The sequence below is a fragment of the Schistocerca piceifrons genome, chromosome 2 (assembly GCF_021461385.2).
Source record: "Schistocerca piceifrons isolate TAMUIC-IGC-003096 chromosome 2, iqSchPice1.1, whole genome shotgun sequence".
NCBI lineage: Eukaryota > Metazoa > Arthropoda > Insecta > Orthoptera > Acrididae > Schistocerca > Schistocerca piceifrons.
In genome coordinates this window covers 707,417,420-707,436,850 of record NC_060139.1, presented here as the reverse complement: position 1 = coordinate 707,436,850, position 19,431 = coordinate 707,417,420, and the positions used below count along the sequence as shown (strand labels likewise).

Genomic DNA, 19,431 nt, shown 5'->3' with positions numbered 1-19,431 from the left:
CTAAGATGACGATGCCTCGGTCATGCACATTGATATTTGCTTCAGCGAATCGTCAAGGTCTCTCCCTTTTGAACTGCATTCTCCAAGAAGTAGTAGAGAAAGAGAGATACAGAAACCTCAGTCAAAAATTGCTCCTGTTCAGAGGAGCATGAACAGGTTGAGAAAATTTGTAGAGGAACTGAAACTGTTAGCACAGAGAACATCGCTGTACTTGAATCTCCACAAAACATATGTTGAACCTACTGACGCCCCTCCAGCGAACAGAAGTCCTCAATAAGAACACACCAAAGACGATGTGGGTATTTAAGTCAACGCTTCATTAAGGCATTGAACAAAAGTGTGGAAACACCGCGAGAAATACATGCTTGAACATAAATGCAGATGTTAACCAAGGCTGCAGGTTGCGGTGTCGTATTTGACCATGTACGGTACCTTTGCAATGTCCTCAATATACTCAATACGTTGTTAAGTGTCAGTAGTGGTCATAACGGTGTTCTGTGTAGATGTGAGTGCGTTATGTCGGAGATGAGTGCATTCGAATGGGGACAATTTGTTGTTGCTCGTATGGTGGGTGAATCCGTAACCATGGTAGACAAAGTATTTGGTGTTTCAAGAGGCACCGTAGCGAAAATTTATACCGCATACAGGGGAACAGGAAGAACATCAATCGTTAAGTCAAACGTGGATAAGTGTGTGTGTTGAGTGATCGTGACGATGGTCACTGAAGAGGATTCTGACGAAAAATAAGAGGACGATAGCTACAAAAATCAATGTAGAACTAAATGTCCCTCTCACGAACCCGGTCAGCATCAAAACAACATGAAGGGAGCTCCGTAAGCAGGGTACTGCGGGAACACCCAGGCATTTCAGAAACATATATAATTGATGCAAGTGCCTGTAACGGGGAAACGTGGTGCCGAAGCCACAAAAACTGGACTATGGAACAACAGAAAAATGTCACTTGGTAGGATGAGTCTTCTTTCACACTGTTTCCAGCTTCTGGCCGAGTTTACGTTCCAAGAGTGAAATAGGGTAGGCGTTCGGCGATGACTTGGGCAGACATATCGTGGTGTTCCATGGGTCCCATGAGTACTTTGCAAGGGCGCATTACTGTCAGCGATTGCGTATCCATTTTTGCTGATCAGACCCACCCTTGGTACAATATTTGTTCCCCCATGGTGATGCTGTCCTCCAAGAAGACAGGGCCCCTGTTCATGCAGCTCGCATAGTTTTGTGAACACGTGGATGAGTTGTCGCATCTCCCCAGGCCACCAATTTCATCAGATCTCAATTTTATTGAGCCTTTGTGGCCTACGTTGGAGAAAAGAGTGCGCGATCGCTATCCATCTCCATCATTGTTACGTGAACTAGCCACTTTTTTTCAGGAGTAATGCTATAAGATTCCCTTGAGGATCATACATGACAGGTATTTATCCACTCCGAGACGACTGGAAGCTGTTTTGAATGCCGGCGTTTTTCCTACACCGTATTAGGCTTGGTAATGTTTTGTGTCTCCACATATTTGTCCACTCCCTGCACTATTCCACGACTATCTTTCTAACATCATTATTGAAGCAGATACTATTTCATTGTAACGTTATACTGTGTAACATCTGTCATCTAATGATCTGATTTCACAACCGTTTCAACAATAGATTTTAGGTTTGAGAGTTCCAAGGAAAGCATTAGGAAATGATTATCTGGAACAGGGCCAAGGAATACATCGTCAAAGATGACTCCCACTAGATGAGTATTTGCATGCCAAACGGGCACCGATTGTGCCCGAGAAGGAGTTTATTAACTGAGGCCGATTATGTCCCACAGTGGTAGCCCATAAACTCGAAAATTTTATAATTAATTTTATAACTAACATAATCGACTTGAGACTCTGTATATATTTAGCCTGGCACTAACACCTTCTGCCATTGCTTTGGGCTACTCAGATACTGGCCATGCTTTGAGTAGTGTTGTTCACTCCACAAGTACTTTATAATACGGTTGCAGCTAATAAACTCTTTTTCGCGCAGAATTGGTGCCGCTTCGGCACGCAAATGCGTTACTCATTTACTGATATGATATGGTGGTTCAAAATGGTTCAAATGGCTCTGAGCACTATGGGACTTAACTTCTAAGGTCAGCAGTCCCCTAGAACTTAGAACTACTTAAACCTAACTAACCTAAGGACATCACACACATCCATGCCCGAGGCAGGATTCGAACCTGCGACCGCAGCAGTCGGGCGGTTCCAGACTGTAGCGCCTTTAACCGCTTGGCCACTCCGGCCGGCTGATACGGTGGTCTTCGCACACTCACTTGTCTTTTAGCTTTTTCCGTACCCACGTTACCTATCGCGACACAACTTGCTATGTCTTACTGTTTAGAGGGGTTCGTTATCTATGGATACTTCCTTACACTCCCGAGGAAATAGTATGACATTGTCGGCTGAGAACTTGGAGGACTGCCGTTAGCTAAGCAGGACTTCAGATCCTTGTTGGTTTGTTTCACAGTGGCAATGCCAACGTGTTGTATCGTATTGAACTGGGGACCTAGAAACGACGGAGAGGCTTCGTCCCTCAGTGGTTCACAACCCCACAACACGCTACAGCAGTCCACCCATCCCACCGGCTTCCCACACCGAACCCAGGGTTATTGTGCAGTTCCATCCCCCAGTGGACCCCCCCCCCCCGCCCCCCTCTCCCCGAAAACTTTTCACACATGATGAGTGTAACCCCAATGTTTGCGTGGTATAGTAACTATGGTGTACGCGTATTTGAAAAAGGTGTTTGCGCAGCAATCGCCGACATAGTGTAACTAAAGCGGAATAAGTGGAACCAGCCCGTATTCGGTGAGGGAGATGGAAAACCGCCTTAAAACCATCCACAGAGCGGCCGGCACACAGGACGTCACTAATCCGCCGGGAGGATTCGTGCCGGGGACCGAAACGCCTTCCCGACCGGAAAGTAGGGCGTTAGACCGCACAGCTAACCGGACGGGCGCCAAAGTGTTAAGTGATATAAAGGATACCAAATCATATCTTTTTATTTCGATTTATTGTATAACCTAAGCCCATAAGGTATTTGTGAATATTCTTAGCGTGCTCTTCGCATGCTGTTTTTTTTCTTGATATGTTGTCTGCCGTTGGGTTTTGCGTCAAGTTGTTTTTTGATGCTTGACAACTACTTATATCACCAGTTGTGATAGTACCTAGGCGGTAAATATGCATTTTACTGCACTTCATAGATTACTGTGTGACATTTTACTTTAAATGAAGATAAGTCCTCATAGATACTAGGGGTTTCCTCATCTATAACGTTTATATAGGATTTTATATTAAAATAAAAAACAATATTTTGTTTCAGCAGAGCTCCTGATTGTATGTTGTCTAGTTCTGATCTTTTTCATGTTTTTATATTCCTCTTCTAAATCTGTGGTGTTAAATAGTTTTATGACTAACAAATATGTTAGTCATGTTGAATGAGAATGGAGGGCAGTGCATCAGATTTCGGGAATCATATTTTTCCTTTTAGATCGCAAATTTAAACTTTTTAGGGACATTCGTCTTAAATTACTTTAGTAAGGGTGCTCATGACCTCAGTGTTGGACTCTCAGTTCATACAACCAATCAACAATTAGCATTAGAGCATGTAGTAAAACTGGACGTTTATCATTGATGACGACCGCAAACCAATGCGAAATGGCAGTAACTGATGTTTAGTGCTTTTCGTTAAATTTTCATGTTATTTAGAAAGAAATTAATAATGCGGTTACTAAATTGTGACCACTTACGACATGAATGTTAATGTGTATCAGGTAGCAATTCTGTTTTAATTCTTTACGTCTGCTCCTTTCATTTTATATATGAAATTATTGACATAAATAGGTAGACAAAGATCACACAATCTTTGCTTCTTACTGCCTACAAGTAGATTTTGAATGTGGTTTACCAGCACATCGGTTCCACAAAAGAGGTTTGATGGATAGTTATATGCCGTGCAAGAAGAAAACCAGCAGTACCACGAACTGGTACAGTATAGTTTCTTCCTTCTTTATTCTCTTCGCTTGCCTCGGAACTGTCATATATTCAGACCACGTGCAAGGAGGTTTCGTAAAACTGATACGTTGCACGTCGTTACAGTATGCATGGTACATTTTTTATTATTCTTTCTCGTTATTTCACATACTTGACCCTCACGGGTGGGGATGGACTCGCAGAGGGCCGACATTCCGCTCTTCATCCAAAGATTATATTAATTTGACAAGATAAACGTCCCTTTTTAAACATAATAAATGTTTGATGCAATCACGATGTGTCTAGTTTTATGATATGTGATGATGGGAATGTGAGTGCTCCAGGTGCGGACAGAATTGTTCCAGAGGTTTCTGAACAAGGGTGTGTACGTGTAATGGGATTGAATAGATGGAGTGGTGGTGTCACGTCACGGGTGGGTTTTGTTGAGTATAGGTAAGGGTTGGAACGTTCAATGGGTAGAATGGCTGAGGGAAGGACATGATTGATAGAATCAGTGGGTTCCATGGGTGGTGATCAGGAAATGTTCTCTGTTTCCAGGTCGTCGAAGTGGATAGGGTAGGATGTAAGAGTGGGTAGATCAAATTAGGGTGGGTAGGCAGTTAAATATGAAGTGTGCCTTGTTAGGTGGAATACAGACTGAGATGCTAGGGAAAGTTGTTGTGAGGACGTCGGAAGAGATGGATGTATTGTGGCGAAGAGGCCAATATCATCAGCTCTGGGAGGACGACAGAGGGAGGTATTTCAGTGGACTGGGCTGTCAGCTGGTCTGTTTGGGTGGAAAAGGAAATGACGTAGTAGGTAGGCAATGTGTAGTGTGTTGTTGGTAGGCTGGCTCGGCCGCACCAGCGTCGAGACGGCGCCCCCGCTCGCAGCCGCTGCCGGTGCCCATGGAGGGCGGGAAGAAGCTGTCGCCCTTCCAGCAGATCATGCGGGAGATCAAGATGAAGCGCAACGCCGCCAACTCGCGCGCCTCGCGCTCCAGGAGGTCAGTGTTTCCTGTTACCTTTCTTCTGCACTAGTCTAGGCGTCAGTAGTTCCTCAGCCTCGTAGACAGCTACTGCTAATTTACAGCCTCGTCTGTTTCTAAGAGGATCAGAAAACCAATACATTTGTGTGACAGAAATGTGTGTAGATGTCTTCCAAAGTGTATGATTTACCACCTGTCCTATCCGTTACAGCCAATAAGATCAGTGGATGAAATATTAGACTGAAAAGGAGCGAACTAGACGCTTCGGAGCACTGTAGTTGATGTAGAGCTGGTGCCAGGTGACGGTTGAGCGTCAAAGCCGTTGTACTGAAGAGTTTTATATGTGCCAGTCTGCATAATGGAATCAGCGCAGAACTGTGGGTCGACGTCGAGACATTATAGAATGGCACAAAGAAGCTACCGTGTTTCGACGTGGCCACGACCTCACCGTGAATGAAGTTGCCCCAAGATACTGGTGAATATTGTTGGACTTCCCAGTGACACAAGAATGAACTGTCACTCGCAACCATGTAATACGTCGTGTAGAAAGTTCCTACGTGACAGGGATGGTAGACGAGGGTCAACATTGACAATGAAAATAAGTTTCAACGCTGACAGCAGTTGCTCCCGTCAGTGAATGCTGGTCGATCTCAGCTAGTTTTCCAGCGAACGCTACGAAGGGAATGGCTTTCTCTGGACATTTGGAGTCGGATACCTCGCAAAAGGCCACTTCTCATAGCGGCGTATAAAGCTGCACTTCTCCAGGGGTCCACGCGATACACACATCAGGCAGTAGCTGACGGGAAGCGCGTCTTATGGTCCTGTGAGTCGCGATTTTGCCCCTTTTCAAATGACGCAAGGCGTCGAGTGAACAGACTCTCTTCCTTGTCTAAATAAAGCCATTATCGTAGCCAGAGGTGGTATTACAGGGTATCAGCGTGATTTTTTTGTCCGTTGTGTTTACTAAATTCCGCCTTGAAACAAAACTCCGCAAGGGGAAATCAAACAGTGTTGCCAGCATTCACTTCTACTACTATACACATGAGGAAGTAAATGGGACCAAAAACATTCAAAAGTTGAGGTCACCGCTATAGTTATACAGGGCCTCAAGTCCCGAAGGAGTCCATCTCAGATTCTATGAAGAACTGACGAGTGAATTAACTCCAATATTAAGCATAATTTACCGCAGATCTCTTTACCAGAAGGCTGTACCCTTCCTTAACCACAATTTATTTCTGATAATTTGTCAACTTCTGCATTGGGCAACCTTTATGGCGGCACAGTTGTCAGTTAGTCTAAGGGAGGGAACTTGTTTGCGTCGTCTGTCTGCGACTCATGTAAACTTTGTTCTGTATGTCATTGTGTTCTAACTGTTTGTGAATTTTATGAAGCGGAGTTTGGGCACCAGGCTACCATTTGCGTAAAACGGCGTGGAAAACTACTTAGAGGCAACATTCAGGATGACCAAAGTACTAGACCTGGAGTTGTCTACCCGCCGACCCGATTCGATACAGATACGACACACGCTCCCATCCCGCATGCATCGTCATAACAAGCAGAACATGGAGATCGAAAACATTGATCATACCCATGCGATTGGTAACAGTGAACTTGTATTCTGAAGAAAATGACAGCACCAGTTGTACTTTTCTTTTCTTTTTAAACCACGACCGGTTTCGGTTCCCAAAGCAGTTATGTAGAAGTATAAGTCAGGCGTCCTCAGAGGGCACAGGAGGTTGACTGCTTTAAAGAAACAGAACAGCACAACAGGTGCTGAGACATTTCCATCAAAACCATTACCACACTTGCGGAATAGTTACCAAGTGTTCCACAATCTGTATAAGAACCTACGTAAACTTTTAGTTTCAATCGATATCAATAGCAGTCACGGTAATGTATTCTGCTGTCTAGTGTGGACACCTTTTCTGTTGCCTGGTGCACTCTTCAGATTTAAATCCTTTCAACTGGTTAGGATTAGTTTGGAAGATGCTGTGCAGCCAGGTCAGATCATCATATCAGACGGCTTTTTCGGAGGAAGTTCTTAACACTCTCACCTAACCCACGCCACACAGGCACGAAGCAGAGGTGCCAGTTGTGATCAGCAAACACCGTATTAAGGGAGAGTAATTACGGCTAATTTGGGTCTCCTTTATGTGACTGACCGATACAATAGCTGTTTTTTAAAGTCTTGGATCATATAGACAGCAAAATAATTGCACCTACGCTCTATATTCAGGTAACTTATAGTGTAGCTCCTAGTGTTTATCACTGTATAAGAGCGAATTAACATTTTCTCTATGTGAATTGTTACCTTTCCTTTCAACCTCTATTGTTCTGACGCGTGTAATTTCTAATGGGTTTTCAGGCTAGTAACAGCTCGAGAGGGAGTTGTCAAGAGGAGAGCGAATGAAACTTACGGGCCCATTCTGCGGTATAAAGCATGAAATGCTAGAAGTACGAATATTGTGGACAGTACTGAAAATCTTAAGAGTCGGGTGGAACGATAATTATAGATGCACGAGGGCACTCTGAAAAGTAATGCGTCCTAATTTTTATCTGAAAACCCTTTAAATAAAACTAACGTTATTAACAATCTACATCTTTGTTCTTCATGTCTACATATCTGCAGAGCTCTGCAGATAGATGGCTCCGATCATGGCGGTGTGTAACGTAAGTATATCAGTGCGTGAGAAAGAGCGTGCTATAATGGAGTTTCGAATTCTGAGAGTTCGTCCACACAAGGAGCACCCTCTCATTCAGCATAACAATGCCAGACCACACATCGAGCGCTGCGATATCTGCAACAATCCGACGGCTTGGGTTCACAGTCATCGATCATCCTCCATAAAGTCCCGACTTGCTCTCATATGATTTACATCCGTTTCCAAAACTTAAAGAACGCCTTCGAGGACTTCATATCGATAGTGATGAGGCGGTGCAAACAGAGGCGAGGCCGTGGCTCCGTCGATGAAGTCAAAGACTCTACAGTGACGGTACTAACAAACTGGCATCTTGTTAGGACAAATGTATTCGTCGGTCGAGGTGACTAAATTGAGAAATAATTATGTAGACATGAAGACCAAAAATGTACAATGTTAATAACGTTTGTTATGTTTAAAAATCTCTAAGAGGTTTAACATAAAAATTCGGTGGCAGTACTCTTCATCACGCCATCGTAGTAAAGACCCTGATATGAAGTCTAAAGGTGAAACGTAGTACTGATCCGGAACTCATTGGGTAATAACGGTCTCGTTAGCTGAACGGCCAGCTACGGAAATTTCTATGATAATATAATGGTAACATTACACTGACTGATGAAATAATGTGATAATTAGAAAAGAGATTCAGGTGTTGTAGAGTGGGGATTAAGGTAGGTGTAGAAGGGAGGGTCGGTGACTGCAGGAGAGAGAAATGGACTGAGACACTAGTGTATAGAATGGGATGTATTGAGCACATAGGACCCGCAGGAGACACCATGCTAATGCCATGCGAAACCGCGTGTATGCTTGATAAGGGCCTCAGAAGGGCGAGGAACAGAGGTCAGAAGTTCCTCTGGAATTCAATATGCAGCTGAAATAGTTCCCTGATAATTAGATCATGTAGAGCTAACAAGTTAGAGGGATATTGATTGCTATACTTCACTCGCTTTTCCAAATAGTCCCAATCTATTTCAGTGAGAATTTAGAGGCCTAGCTGAGATGCTGTAGGAAATCTAGGTGTACGTCCAACCAGGAATCTATGCGCGCATCGCAATCAACACGATCGTTGTCATCTTGGAAGATGAAAGCGTCGACAGCATACCCATCCTGTCTATTTAGAAGAAAGATCACCAAGAATGGTGAAATAAATAAACTGGTTCATATTGATGGTAACCTGAATGTGTGGGCCTAACTCATGGTACGGAAAACACCCCCTTAACTTCATAGAGTCCGCAGCTCTTGGTCTTGCGGTAGCGTTCTCGCTTCCCGCGCACGGGGTCCCGGGTTCGATTCCCGGCGGGGTCAGGAGTTTTTCCTGCCTCGAGATGACTGGGTGTTGTTGTGTCGTCTTCATCATCATTCATCCCCATTCCGGTCGGAGGAAGGCAATGGCCAACCACCTGCACTTGGACCTTGCCCAGTACAGCGGTGCGGGTCTCCCGCATCGTCGACTACGCTCCTCGGAGTATGGGACCTCATCATCATCACCATGATAGAACCACCTTCAGCTTGAACTATATATCCTGTACAAATTGCGGGATCAGTGCAACATTGGACTGTGCTGGGCTGTCTGCAGGGCCAGTTCGAGAACATTTTACACACACAAGTGACATAGTATTCGTCCCCCCCCCCCCTCCCCCTCTGACGAGTAGCCTGCCCTTGTGCTTTTTCTCAGACTTTTAAAAATTTGTACTCGGACGCCTCTGGCAGGCTCCACAGTTTGGCACCCCAAACGGCCGCTTGTGTCTCTCTCTCCTTAAAGCGGCCCTGGCCGTCAGTGTAGTCGACGCCTTGCACCATTTGACTCGTTGAACCGGACTACACGCCTCCAGTCAGCTAATTTCCAGTTTCTGTGATGTTTGGCCCATTGAATACTTGCAGCTTCATGTACCGCTCTGATAAGTGACGTTTTCTGAGGTTTGCCGCTGGGCACTTGGTTGAGATGGCCCTGACAGCAACAACACCAGTCTCGTCTGAAACTGATCTTCATTGAGAAGGTATAACAGCCGTCTCCGGTCACTGTCGATTGGGACATTTTAGCAACCAATGTTCTTACTTCGTGTTACGTGGCTAAAGTGGTACACTATATATTGTAGACACTTTTGACAGTCTGCGTTGACACACGTACTAATCCTGCAACTTCGTTCAGGGTGCGCTAATAATTATACGCAAACGTGATGGCTTCTTTCTGCTATTCTGATACTTCTTCTCCTCCTCTCATCTCACTGCACTGATTCCATACAAACCACAAACGCTTGGCAAACACACATCACTTATCACTTTACTGCCATGATGTACGTCTGGTAGCAGTTTTACAACACCTACAGCGCACCAATGCGACCAGTGTGCTGTTTAATCGGAATGACTAATACTTTATTGGTGACCCTATGAAGAAGAAAGGACCAAGCAAAGGAGGAGAGTTCTGATGCGAAATAGCATACTTATGGATGCAAGAGCTAATGCTGACAAGAAGGTGAATATAGGGGTAAATTTGTCTTGGAGAAGAACCCTGTTGAATTCTCATTAGAACAGGGTGTGGATGCTTTATACGCGTAGGTTTAATAAAATGTATTGGTATATACGGCCAGCAAACCAGAGTTGGGAATTAGAGGTGAAACGATGGGATTATTGGAGTTGGGTGCTCACTTACTGCGGGATATGAGGAGATGTTGAGTGTGAGAGTGGAGGGATGAGACATTAATGAGATGATGAAGGATCTCTGTAGTGGAAGGAAAACGAATTTGATAGGTAAGACGGAGTTATGTGTACGCTAAAAATCGCAGCTATGTCGTAGAGTTTGAAGTACGGAGAAAATATGAGATAGCAACGGCTGTGTGTGTACTGCGCTATGAATCAGCTATATTGGCTTATGTCAGACGGAAATTAAGGGCAGTTCCAAACTGAAGCTAATGCATCAGCGGAAAAAAAGAAAAATGAAGAAGAAAGAAGAAGCAAAATGCCGCATTACTTGAGGATGGAGACACGTATCTGGTGCAGGGTATGAGGATGGGAGAGAAAGGTGCAAGAGGTAGCCCTCGCTCTCTAGAATGTTGCGTACAGACTTTTTATTCAATCCCGAATTCTCACGTATTTCTAAATATGATTGTCTGTGAATCCTACTGTAACGCAGGCTTAACATCGACTATTGGAACAAGAAGCACTGTGACTTTAGCAACCAATATATAGTAAATCGTATTTGTTTGGTTGTCAGCCTGCTGGCAGTCCCACGCTTCTCTCTGTCGCTGCCTCATATAAGCCTTACCAAGCTGCATGAAGGAGTCGTTCCAACGCCGAGCACAAAGTAAACTTGGATGTACTATAAGTGCACGACACCTGTCTTAGATTCCCTAAACGACACCCACTTCCCCTGCTGCACAAGGTAATTACAACAAATGTTTAATATTCCTCTGTAGACAAAGAATAACTATCAAGATTTGCTGAAAGTATATTCAGTTTTACACTGGAGAATGGTAGTATAAGACTTTGAAGAACACATGACTGTACTGCGAAGGTGCTGAGATACCCACCCGCCAAAGACGCAGACCCAGAATGGGCACAAAACTGACCAAAAAATACGATAAAAAGAGACGGGTTGAGAATTAACCCGTAGAGGTCGTGGGTTCTATCCCATTTCTTTCTATCTTCTGACTATGAGAAGAAGCCTTTCTGTCGACCCACTACCGTAAACGAACACTGTTGTCACAGTGGCATTTCGTACAAACAACGTCATAAACAAACGACTGCTATTGAACAGAAGTCTTTCGCTAACATGGTTCATGTGGCAGCAGTGCGCTTGATTCAAACAGCGGATGCCTCCACAGCTCGCGTTGTACTACAGTGGAGTTCTTGCTGTTCCTTCGCTACGGTATTATAAGGTCACAAGGGACGGCGAGCGGATGCTGAGGCAGATTTTCTGTTTGACAGAAGGCTTTCTATTTTTGCCGGTTTCTGCCAACTGAGAACTATAGCAAGATGCGACAGTAGAGTAAGTCAGGAAAAGTGGTGTAGGGAATTTGTAATTTACCTATTGCTCGGGCCAGTACTGCTGCTCCGAAGTTTCGAGCGATACTATCTGTAGCGTAAAGAAAAAGTGTTCAAGAATAAGAGTTCTGTGATTAATTAGTAATATTATGGAAGTTCATGTGCTGGTGTGTTTAAACTGAACCAATTTTGTAAAAGTTCCCTCCATAAAGTGGTAGGTATGCTCTTGGAATCATCATTCACATAGAAACTTTCGGTATGACTTCTGCAAACAAATGTGCGGTCTAAGTTAATGACTTTACACTATCCTGTCATGCTACATCTTTCTAATTATTCGAATTTGATTTTAAATTTAAATTCACTTTCAACTCTATTCTCTGTCTTTCTTCCCACTTTTCCAAATTTCGTTTATTGCAACAACATTATTTCTGAACAAGTATGATAGTTATTAATTGACTAGTGCACAAATATTTTTCATTAGTTCATTAGACCCCTATGATATCTGGAGATACAACTGCACAATGTGTTGGGCGTTTACACTTAACCTCATAAGTATTTGGTGACCATGTCCTTTACATAAGGGAGTCAAGACTCTGAAAAGAGAGACAATGTGTTAGAATGCAACAAACAGACCCACAAAATTGGCTAGAAATATTCGCCAGCTAAAACTAAACATGTATTATCACATATACTTCTGTTTGATGTTAGTAGAAACAATATAATACCAAATTACTCAAGGCGTATAACATTTTCTCCTCCATAAAATGGTAAAAGCAAAATAGAAAGAAACCTGAGGCAAGGTGACTATCCATAGATAGCTATACTCCGTTCATTTGAGTTGAACCTTTATGTAAATAAGTGTATGTTCTGTTGCCAGTTTGACCAGCAAACTAAAGATGGTAAATAGCTTGTGTGGTCCAGTATGGGTGAAGACAGATGGTCTTATCAACAGAATAAGACACAACTGCTGAACTTAACTCCAATGACATAATCAATGAGTTTTCTTCGCTCCAAGCAAGGGAATTCAAAGTAAAATTATTATAAAAGAACTGTGCCTGGAATAGAATATTTTCTCAACTATTCATTTCTAATCAGTAATTTATGCACTATTAATAATTTATGAGGAGCAAAGAAAATATGTTCTTTTTCATGCATCAAATCAACATCAGTGTACTGTAGCTGACATAAAGAATAAGATATAGCTTTCGAATATCTCTCAGTTTGAGAAAGTATATACAAAAAAATTTGTGTTATAACCACTGCTTCAGAATTTTCTTCAAATTGAAGACGACACAACGGATCCTAAATCGGTCGAAAATTTAAAATATATGTGACTTAGATAGACAATAAAATTTGTCACATAACTATTCAGTGCATTTTATTCATAAAACAGAACAAATGTAAGTTATCAATGAAATCGATTGGATTTCTTCTTCTACTAGCCTAATTTTTCTTTCCTTTTCAGATAATTAATTTTCATTATTCTTGTAAAATTATAGTATATAAACAAATTTTCTGTTAATATCTTATACTTTTACTATAAAACTCGCTGGATATGAGGATCCAATTTCAAGCTGTTAAATCAAAAACAATACCCACAATACTGATATCAAAAATCGTGCTTTGCTTATACTTATGAAGTATGGTTACCTTTTACATACCAATGCAACTTTTAATTATTGAGTGTATAACTAACAAAAGTTTGATATGCAGTAAGTTTCATATACTTCTAGCCAAGTTAAGATCTTAAGTCATGGCACCATCTCACATTCACCAAATCAGCTATACCCAAAAATAGAAATTTTACACTTGTAGACATGTTCCTGGAATAAATTTCAGTTTAACCTCTGAGGTGCTTAAGATTTCTAAACATGCCCTTAGATAGGCAACTAGTTGATTAATTCTGATATGCATAATGGTATTTGGTATGTTTGTGCTTCTAGGCAACTTTTTTTGACAACAGTTGGCAAGAATGAGGAACAAATGACTGATGACATGCATGTGTTGCTAAGCTGTGTTTTCCAGCCAAGGTGTCTATTGTCAGTTGTTCATAGCTTCTGGGCCTCTGATATCTTATACTCCAATTTATAAATTTATTCTGTAATATATCTGAGGTAGAAGTTATTTCGAAGTGCTGTATCAGATTTCTTTTCATGAGGATACAATAGTGTTCTGCAACACTGTGCCAAATATTTTGAGGTTATGGGAAGAAGTGTGTTCGTTCTCCAAGAAAAAGAGGAACAGTAAGGGGTTTCCTTACTGAAAAGACTTTACACACAACAATCAATAGCCAAAAAATTAGGTATTTCACAAATATCAATAAACAGAATTTTAAAAACCTGGAAATTGTGGCCAAATAAATGATTTAAACTTCTAGAATGGAGAGAAGACATGAGATTCTTATACTTAGCACTCAAAAGTATATAACCACTGATCCTGACGGCTTACCAGAGAGGACATTATCATCGTTGATAAAGAACGTCCGTCCTCAGAGACCAAAAACAGGAAAAGTTAACGTAATATTGGTAAACTGCAGGAGTATCCAGGGCAAGGTTCCTGAATTAGTATCTCTTATTGAAGGAAATAGTGCGCATATAGTATTAGGAACGGAAAGTTGGTTAAAACCGGAAGTGAACAGTAACGAAATCCTAGACACAGAATGGAATATATACCGCAAGGATAGGATAAACGCCAATGGTGGAGGAGTATTTATAGCAGTAAAGAATTCAATAATATCCAGTGAAGTTATTAGCGAATGCGAATGTGAAATAATCTGGGTTAAGTATCAAAGGTGGGTCAGATATGATAGTCGGATGCTTCTATAGACCACCTGCATCAGCTACCGTAGTAGTTGAGCGCCTCAGAGAGAACCTGCAGAACGTCGTGAAGAAGTTTCGTGATCATACTATTGTAATAGGGGGAGACTTCAATCTACCAGGTATAGAATGGGATAGTCACACAATCAGAACTGGAGCCAGGGACAGAGACTCTTGTGACATTATCCTGACTGCCTTGTCCGAGAATTACTTCGAGCAGATAGTTAGAGAACCAACTCGTGAAGCTAACGTTTTAGACCTCATAGCAACAAATAGACCGGAACTTTTCGACTCCGTGAATGTAGGAGAGGGTATCAGTGATCATAAGTCAGTGGTTGCATCAATGACTACAAGTGTAATAAGAAATGCCAAGAAAGGAAGGAAAATATATTTGCTTAACAAGAGTGATAGGGCACAAATCGCAGAATATCTGAGTGACCACCATCAAACGTTCATTTCTGAGGAAGAGGATGTGGAACAAAAATGGAAAAAATTCAGAAACATCGTCCAGTACGCCTTAGATAAGTTCGTACCGACTAAGGTCCAAAGCGAGGGGAAAGATCCACCGTGGTATAACAATCATGTACGAAAGGTACTACGGAAACAAAGAAAGCTTCATCATAGGTTTAAGAGTAGTCGAATCATAGCTGATAAGGAAAAACTGAACGAAGCGAAAAAGAGCGTAAAGAGAGCAATGAGAGAAGCATTCAACGAATTCGAACATAAAACATTGGCAAACAATCTAAACAAGAACCCTAAAAAGTTTTGGTCATATGTAAAATCGGTAAGCGGATCTAAATCCCCTATTCAGTCACTCGTTGACCACGATGGCACCGAAACAGAGGACGACCGAAGAAAGGCAGAAATACTGAATTCAGTGTTCCGAAACTGTTTCACTGCGGAAAATCGTAACACGGTCCCTGACTTCAGCCGTCGCACGGACGCCAAAATGGAAAATATTGAAATAAACGATATCGGAATTGAAAAACAACTGCTATCACTTAGTAGCGGAAAAGCATCCGGACCAGACGAGATACCCTTAAGATTCTACAGTGATTATGCTAAAGAACTTGCCCCCTTTCTATCAGCAATTTATCGTAGATCGCTGGAAGAACGTAAAGTACCTAGCGACTGGAAGAAAGCGCAGGTCGTTCCCATTTTCAAGAAGGGTCATAAATCAGATGCGAATAATTATAGGCCTATTTCGCTTACGTCAATCTGTTGTAGAATAATGGAACATGTTTTGTGTTCTCGTATTATGACGTTCTTAGATAATACAAATCTCCTTCATCATAACCAACATGGATTCCGCAAACAGAGATCATGTGAAACTCAGCTCGCCCTATTTGCCCAAGAAATTCACAGTGCCGTAGACACTGGCGAGCAGATTGATGCCGTATTCCTGGACTTCAGGAAGGCATTTGATACGGTTCCGCACTTACGTTTAGTGAAAAAAATACGAGCTTACGGAATATCGGACCAGGTTTGTGATTGGATTCAGGATTTCCTAGAAGAAAGAACACAACATGTCATTCTTAACGGTTCAAAATCTGCAGATGTAGAGGTAATTTCGGGAGTACCGCAGGGAAGCGTGATAGGACCTTTATTGTTTACAATATACATAAATGACTTAGTTGACAACATCGGTAGCTCCGTGAGGCTATTTGCAGATGACACGGTTGTCTACAAGAAAGTAGCAACATCAGAAGACTCGTACGTACTCCAGGAGGACCTGCAGAGGATTAATGCATGGTGCGACAGCTGGCAGCTTTCCCTAAACGTAGATAAATGTAATATAATGCGCATACATAGGGGCAGAAATCCATTCCAGTACGATTATGCCATAGGTGGTAAATCATTGGAAGCGCTAACGACCGTAAAATACTTAGGAGTTACTATCCGGAGCGATCTGAAGTGGAATGATCACATAAAACAAATAGTGGGAAAAGCAGGCGCCAGGTTGAGATTCATAGGAAGAATTCTAAGAAAATGTGACTCATCGACGAAAGAAGTAGCTTACAAAACGCTTGTTCGTCCGATTCTTGAGTATTGCTCATCAGTATGGGACCCTTACCAGGTTGGATTAATAGAAGAGATAGACATGATCCAGCGAAAAGCAGCGCGATTCGTCATGGGGACATTTAGTCAGCGCGAGAGCGTTACGGAGATGCTGAACAAGCTCCAGTGGCGGACACTTCAAGAAAGGCGTTACGCAATACGGAGAGGTTTATTATCGAAATTACGAGAGAGCACATTCCGGGAAGAGATGGGCAACATATTACTACCGCCCACATATATCTCGCGTAATGATCACAACGAAAAGATCCGAGAAATTAGAGCAAATACGGAGACTTACAAGCAGTCGTTCTTCCCACGCACAATTCGTGAATGGAACAGGGAAGGGGGGATCAGATAGTGGTACAATAAGTACCCTCCGCCACACACCGTAAGGTGGCTCGCGGAGTATAGATGTAGATGTAGATGTAGATCCAAGCAAAGACAATGTGTCAGATTGTGATTAAGATATTTCCTAACAAAGGGAATTACTCAACATCAGTTTGAAATAAAGGCTAGCTTGAAAGAACAGTAATATTACATCTTCCATGGCAGAAGTTATGTATTCTTTCAAAGATTTCAATTGTTTTGTAATATAAAAAATGTTTATTAATGCAATTTACTTTTATGATTACAGAAAGTAGAAAAATCCTTTTCATTGTTTGTATTACTTTGGAACTCTGTTACACAACAGCTGGTAGTGGTGCCTTATTCCTTTCATCTTGTATGCTTCACCGATGAAAGTGTCTTGTCAGTTGTAGAAGAGACCTACCAGACAGACAAACTATGAAAGATCCCACAGAAAGTATGATGTAGTGGGTCATATGATGGCATGGTTGTGGGAAAATGTGTATGACTGAAGGGACAATGAGATACGATCACTGATGGGAGCAAATGGACCATTTGTATGGGAGAGAAAGCGTGCATTTTATGCAGATTCTGGCGATCTGTCAGAAATCAAATAAAGTTTTTATTTTTTTGTTTTACTGGAAGGGTATAGAGATACTTGATTAACCTGTAATTTATCCAAAAGAAAATCTGAGAAAGATCAAAATAACAACATGGAATGAGATTGGTTCTATGGCCTGTCAAATTTGATTTGAGGACAGTGGTGTCATAAAAACATAAAAACTTTAATAAATGTAATATTGAGGTGACAGTAGCAGTAGTAGTAGCAGTAGTAGTAGTACTAGAAGAAGAAGTTGCTTATTGTTGTTGTTGTTTTACTCATTCATGGATTACTTTTAAAATGATACTGGACAAATCTTCATACTACAATTTAAGATAAGAAATAAATCATAGTTCATGTATATTGGCATTACACATACACACGGTTCTTTTTTGACAAGGGTGGGACACATAGTCAGTCAACCATGGCTGTATAGTAGGAACCATCTCAGTATTTTCTAAAGTAATTCCAGAAAACCACAAAAACCCATGTCAGGATGCCTGTATGGAGATTGGAGTCTCCGTCCTTCGAAATACAAGACCGGTCTGTTTACAACAGCTCAACCTCATTCGATTTATACCTAGTGTACACAACTGTTTTCAAAGAAGTTACTTATTAATGCAAAATTGTAGATTCACACTGCCCATTCATTTCTCACTACTGATCACATCATACACCATGTAACACTACACACACTACCAGTTGAAGTCAGGACGATAGTGACAGTGTTTGGTTTCTATTTTGTGTACTGTAGTTTCCTATTTGTCTGCCTGAAATATTGAGTCAGCTTCCCTCTATAATGAGTTGATGTTGAACTCAGAAGAATAAGGCATTGTTCTTTCACATTGCAGAGTACTGGGGATAAGGTTTGCAGAGAAAAAAGAATTGCAGTGGCAATGTCTTAAGTGAAATGAAGGAGATGTTTTATTATTATTATCATTACTATCAACTTGCTTTACATTTATTAACAAAAATTCTGCTCTTTGTTACTAAGTAATACACTAATCCTTCACTGTGTAGACTGTATGACACAACAAGTATTTTTTAATTGTTTTAACAATGCCTTTAATATCCTTGGACGATTTGTTGAACAGTTTTATTCCTTGGTAGAAAATTCCATTTTTAGCTTCTGTTTGTTCTTTCTTGACAAATACAAAGTACACACTCACAAACAAACAAACAAACAAACACACACACACACACACACACACACACACACACACACACACACACACACACACACACACGAAAAACGGATACACCACACTCTGTAAAGACTCACCATTTTACAGACAAATGTAACACCAGGCGAAAAGCAACACAAACAGCTAAGAAGCATGTGTGTGTTTGTGTGTGTGTGTGTGTGTGTGTGTGTGTGTGTGTGTGTGTGTGTGTTTGTGTGGGTTGGTGGACTTCATCTGTTTGTGTTGTCTTTTTTGTAAAATTCCATTAATGTGTTAAACAGTGTGCCCTTGCAGAGGACCCACCCTAAATTCTCTACCATAGGCCCATCATCAACTTCTGAAACGCTCCATCCTATCACCTAGCCTAACAGACACATACACAACTAAAAAAATGTACTCCTTTGATAATGGAAAACACAAAGGAATTAATTGACAGAACCAAGAACATACACATGCTAGACATAGCAACCCTCATATCATTTGACATCACATCACTGTACACTTTTATTCCACTAAATGAAACAATCAACATCATCACACAAAGACTACAACAACTAGGAAACACAATGAACATACTCATCAATGAAATAACAACCACACTCAAGACCATAACATCACAAAATTTTTTTGTGTCCAACAAAGAATTTTATTCTCAACATGAAGGACTGCCGATGGGATAACCAATTTGTGGCCTCCTAGCTAAAATTTATGAACAACATGGAGAACACAATCTTTAGATACATAATAAAA

The 19,431-nt window shown here is 41.5% G+C and overlaps 1 protein-coding gene across 1 annotated transcript in view; it reads left to right on the top strand.

The window, feature by feature from the left end:
• LOC124775770 (outer dynein arm-docking complex subunit 4-like) overlaps positions 1 to 19,431 on the top strand; it is a 139,296-nt gene that overhangs the window by 58,803 nt on the left and 61,062 nt on the right. The window contains exon 2 of the mRNA XM_047250601.1: positions 4,858 to 5,015. Within this exon, the coding sequence (XP_047106557.1) occupies positions 4,858 to 5,015 (158 nt within the window). The remainder of the gene's footprint in view (positions 1 to 4,857; positions 5,016 to 19,431) is intronic.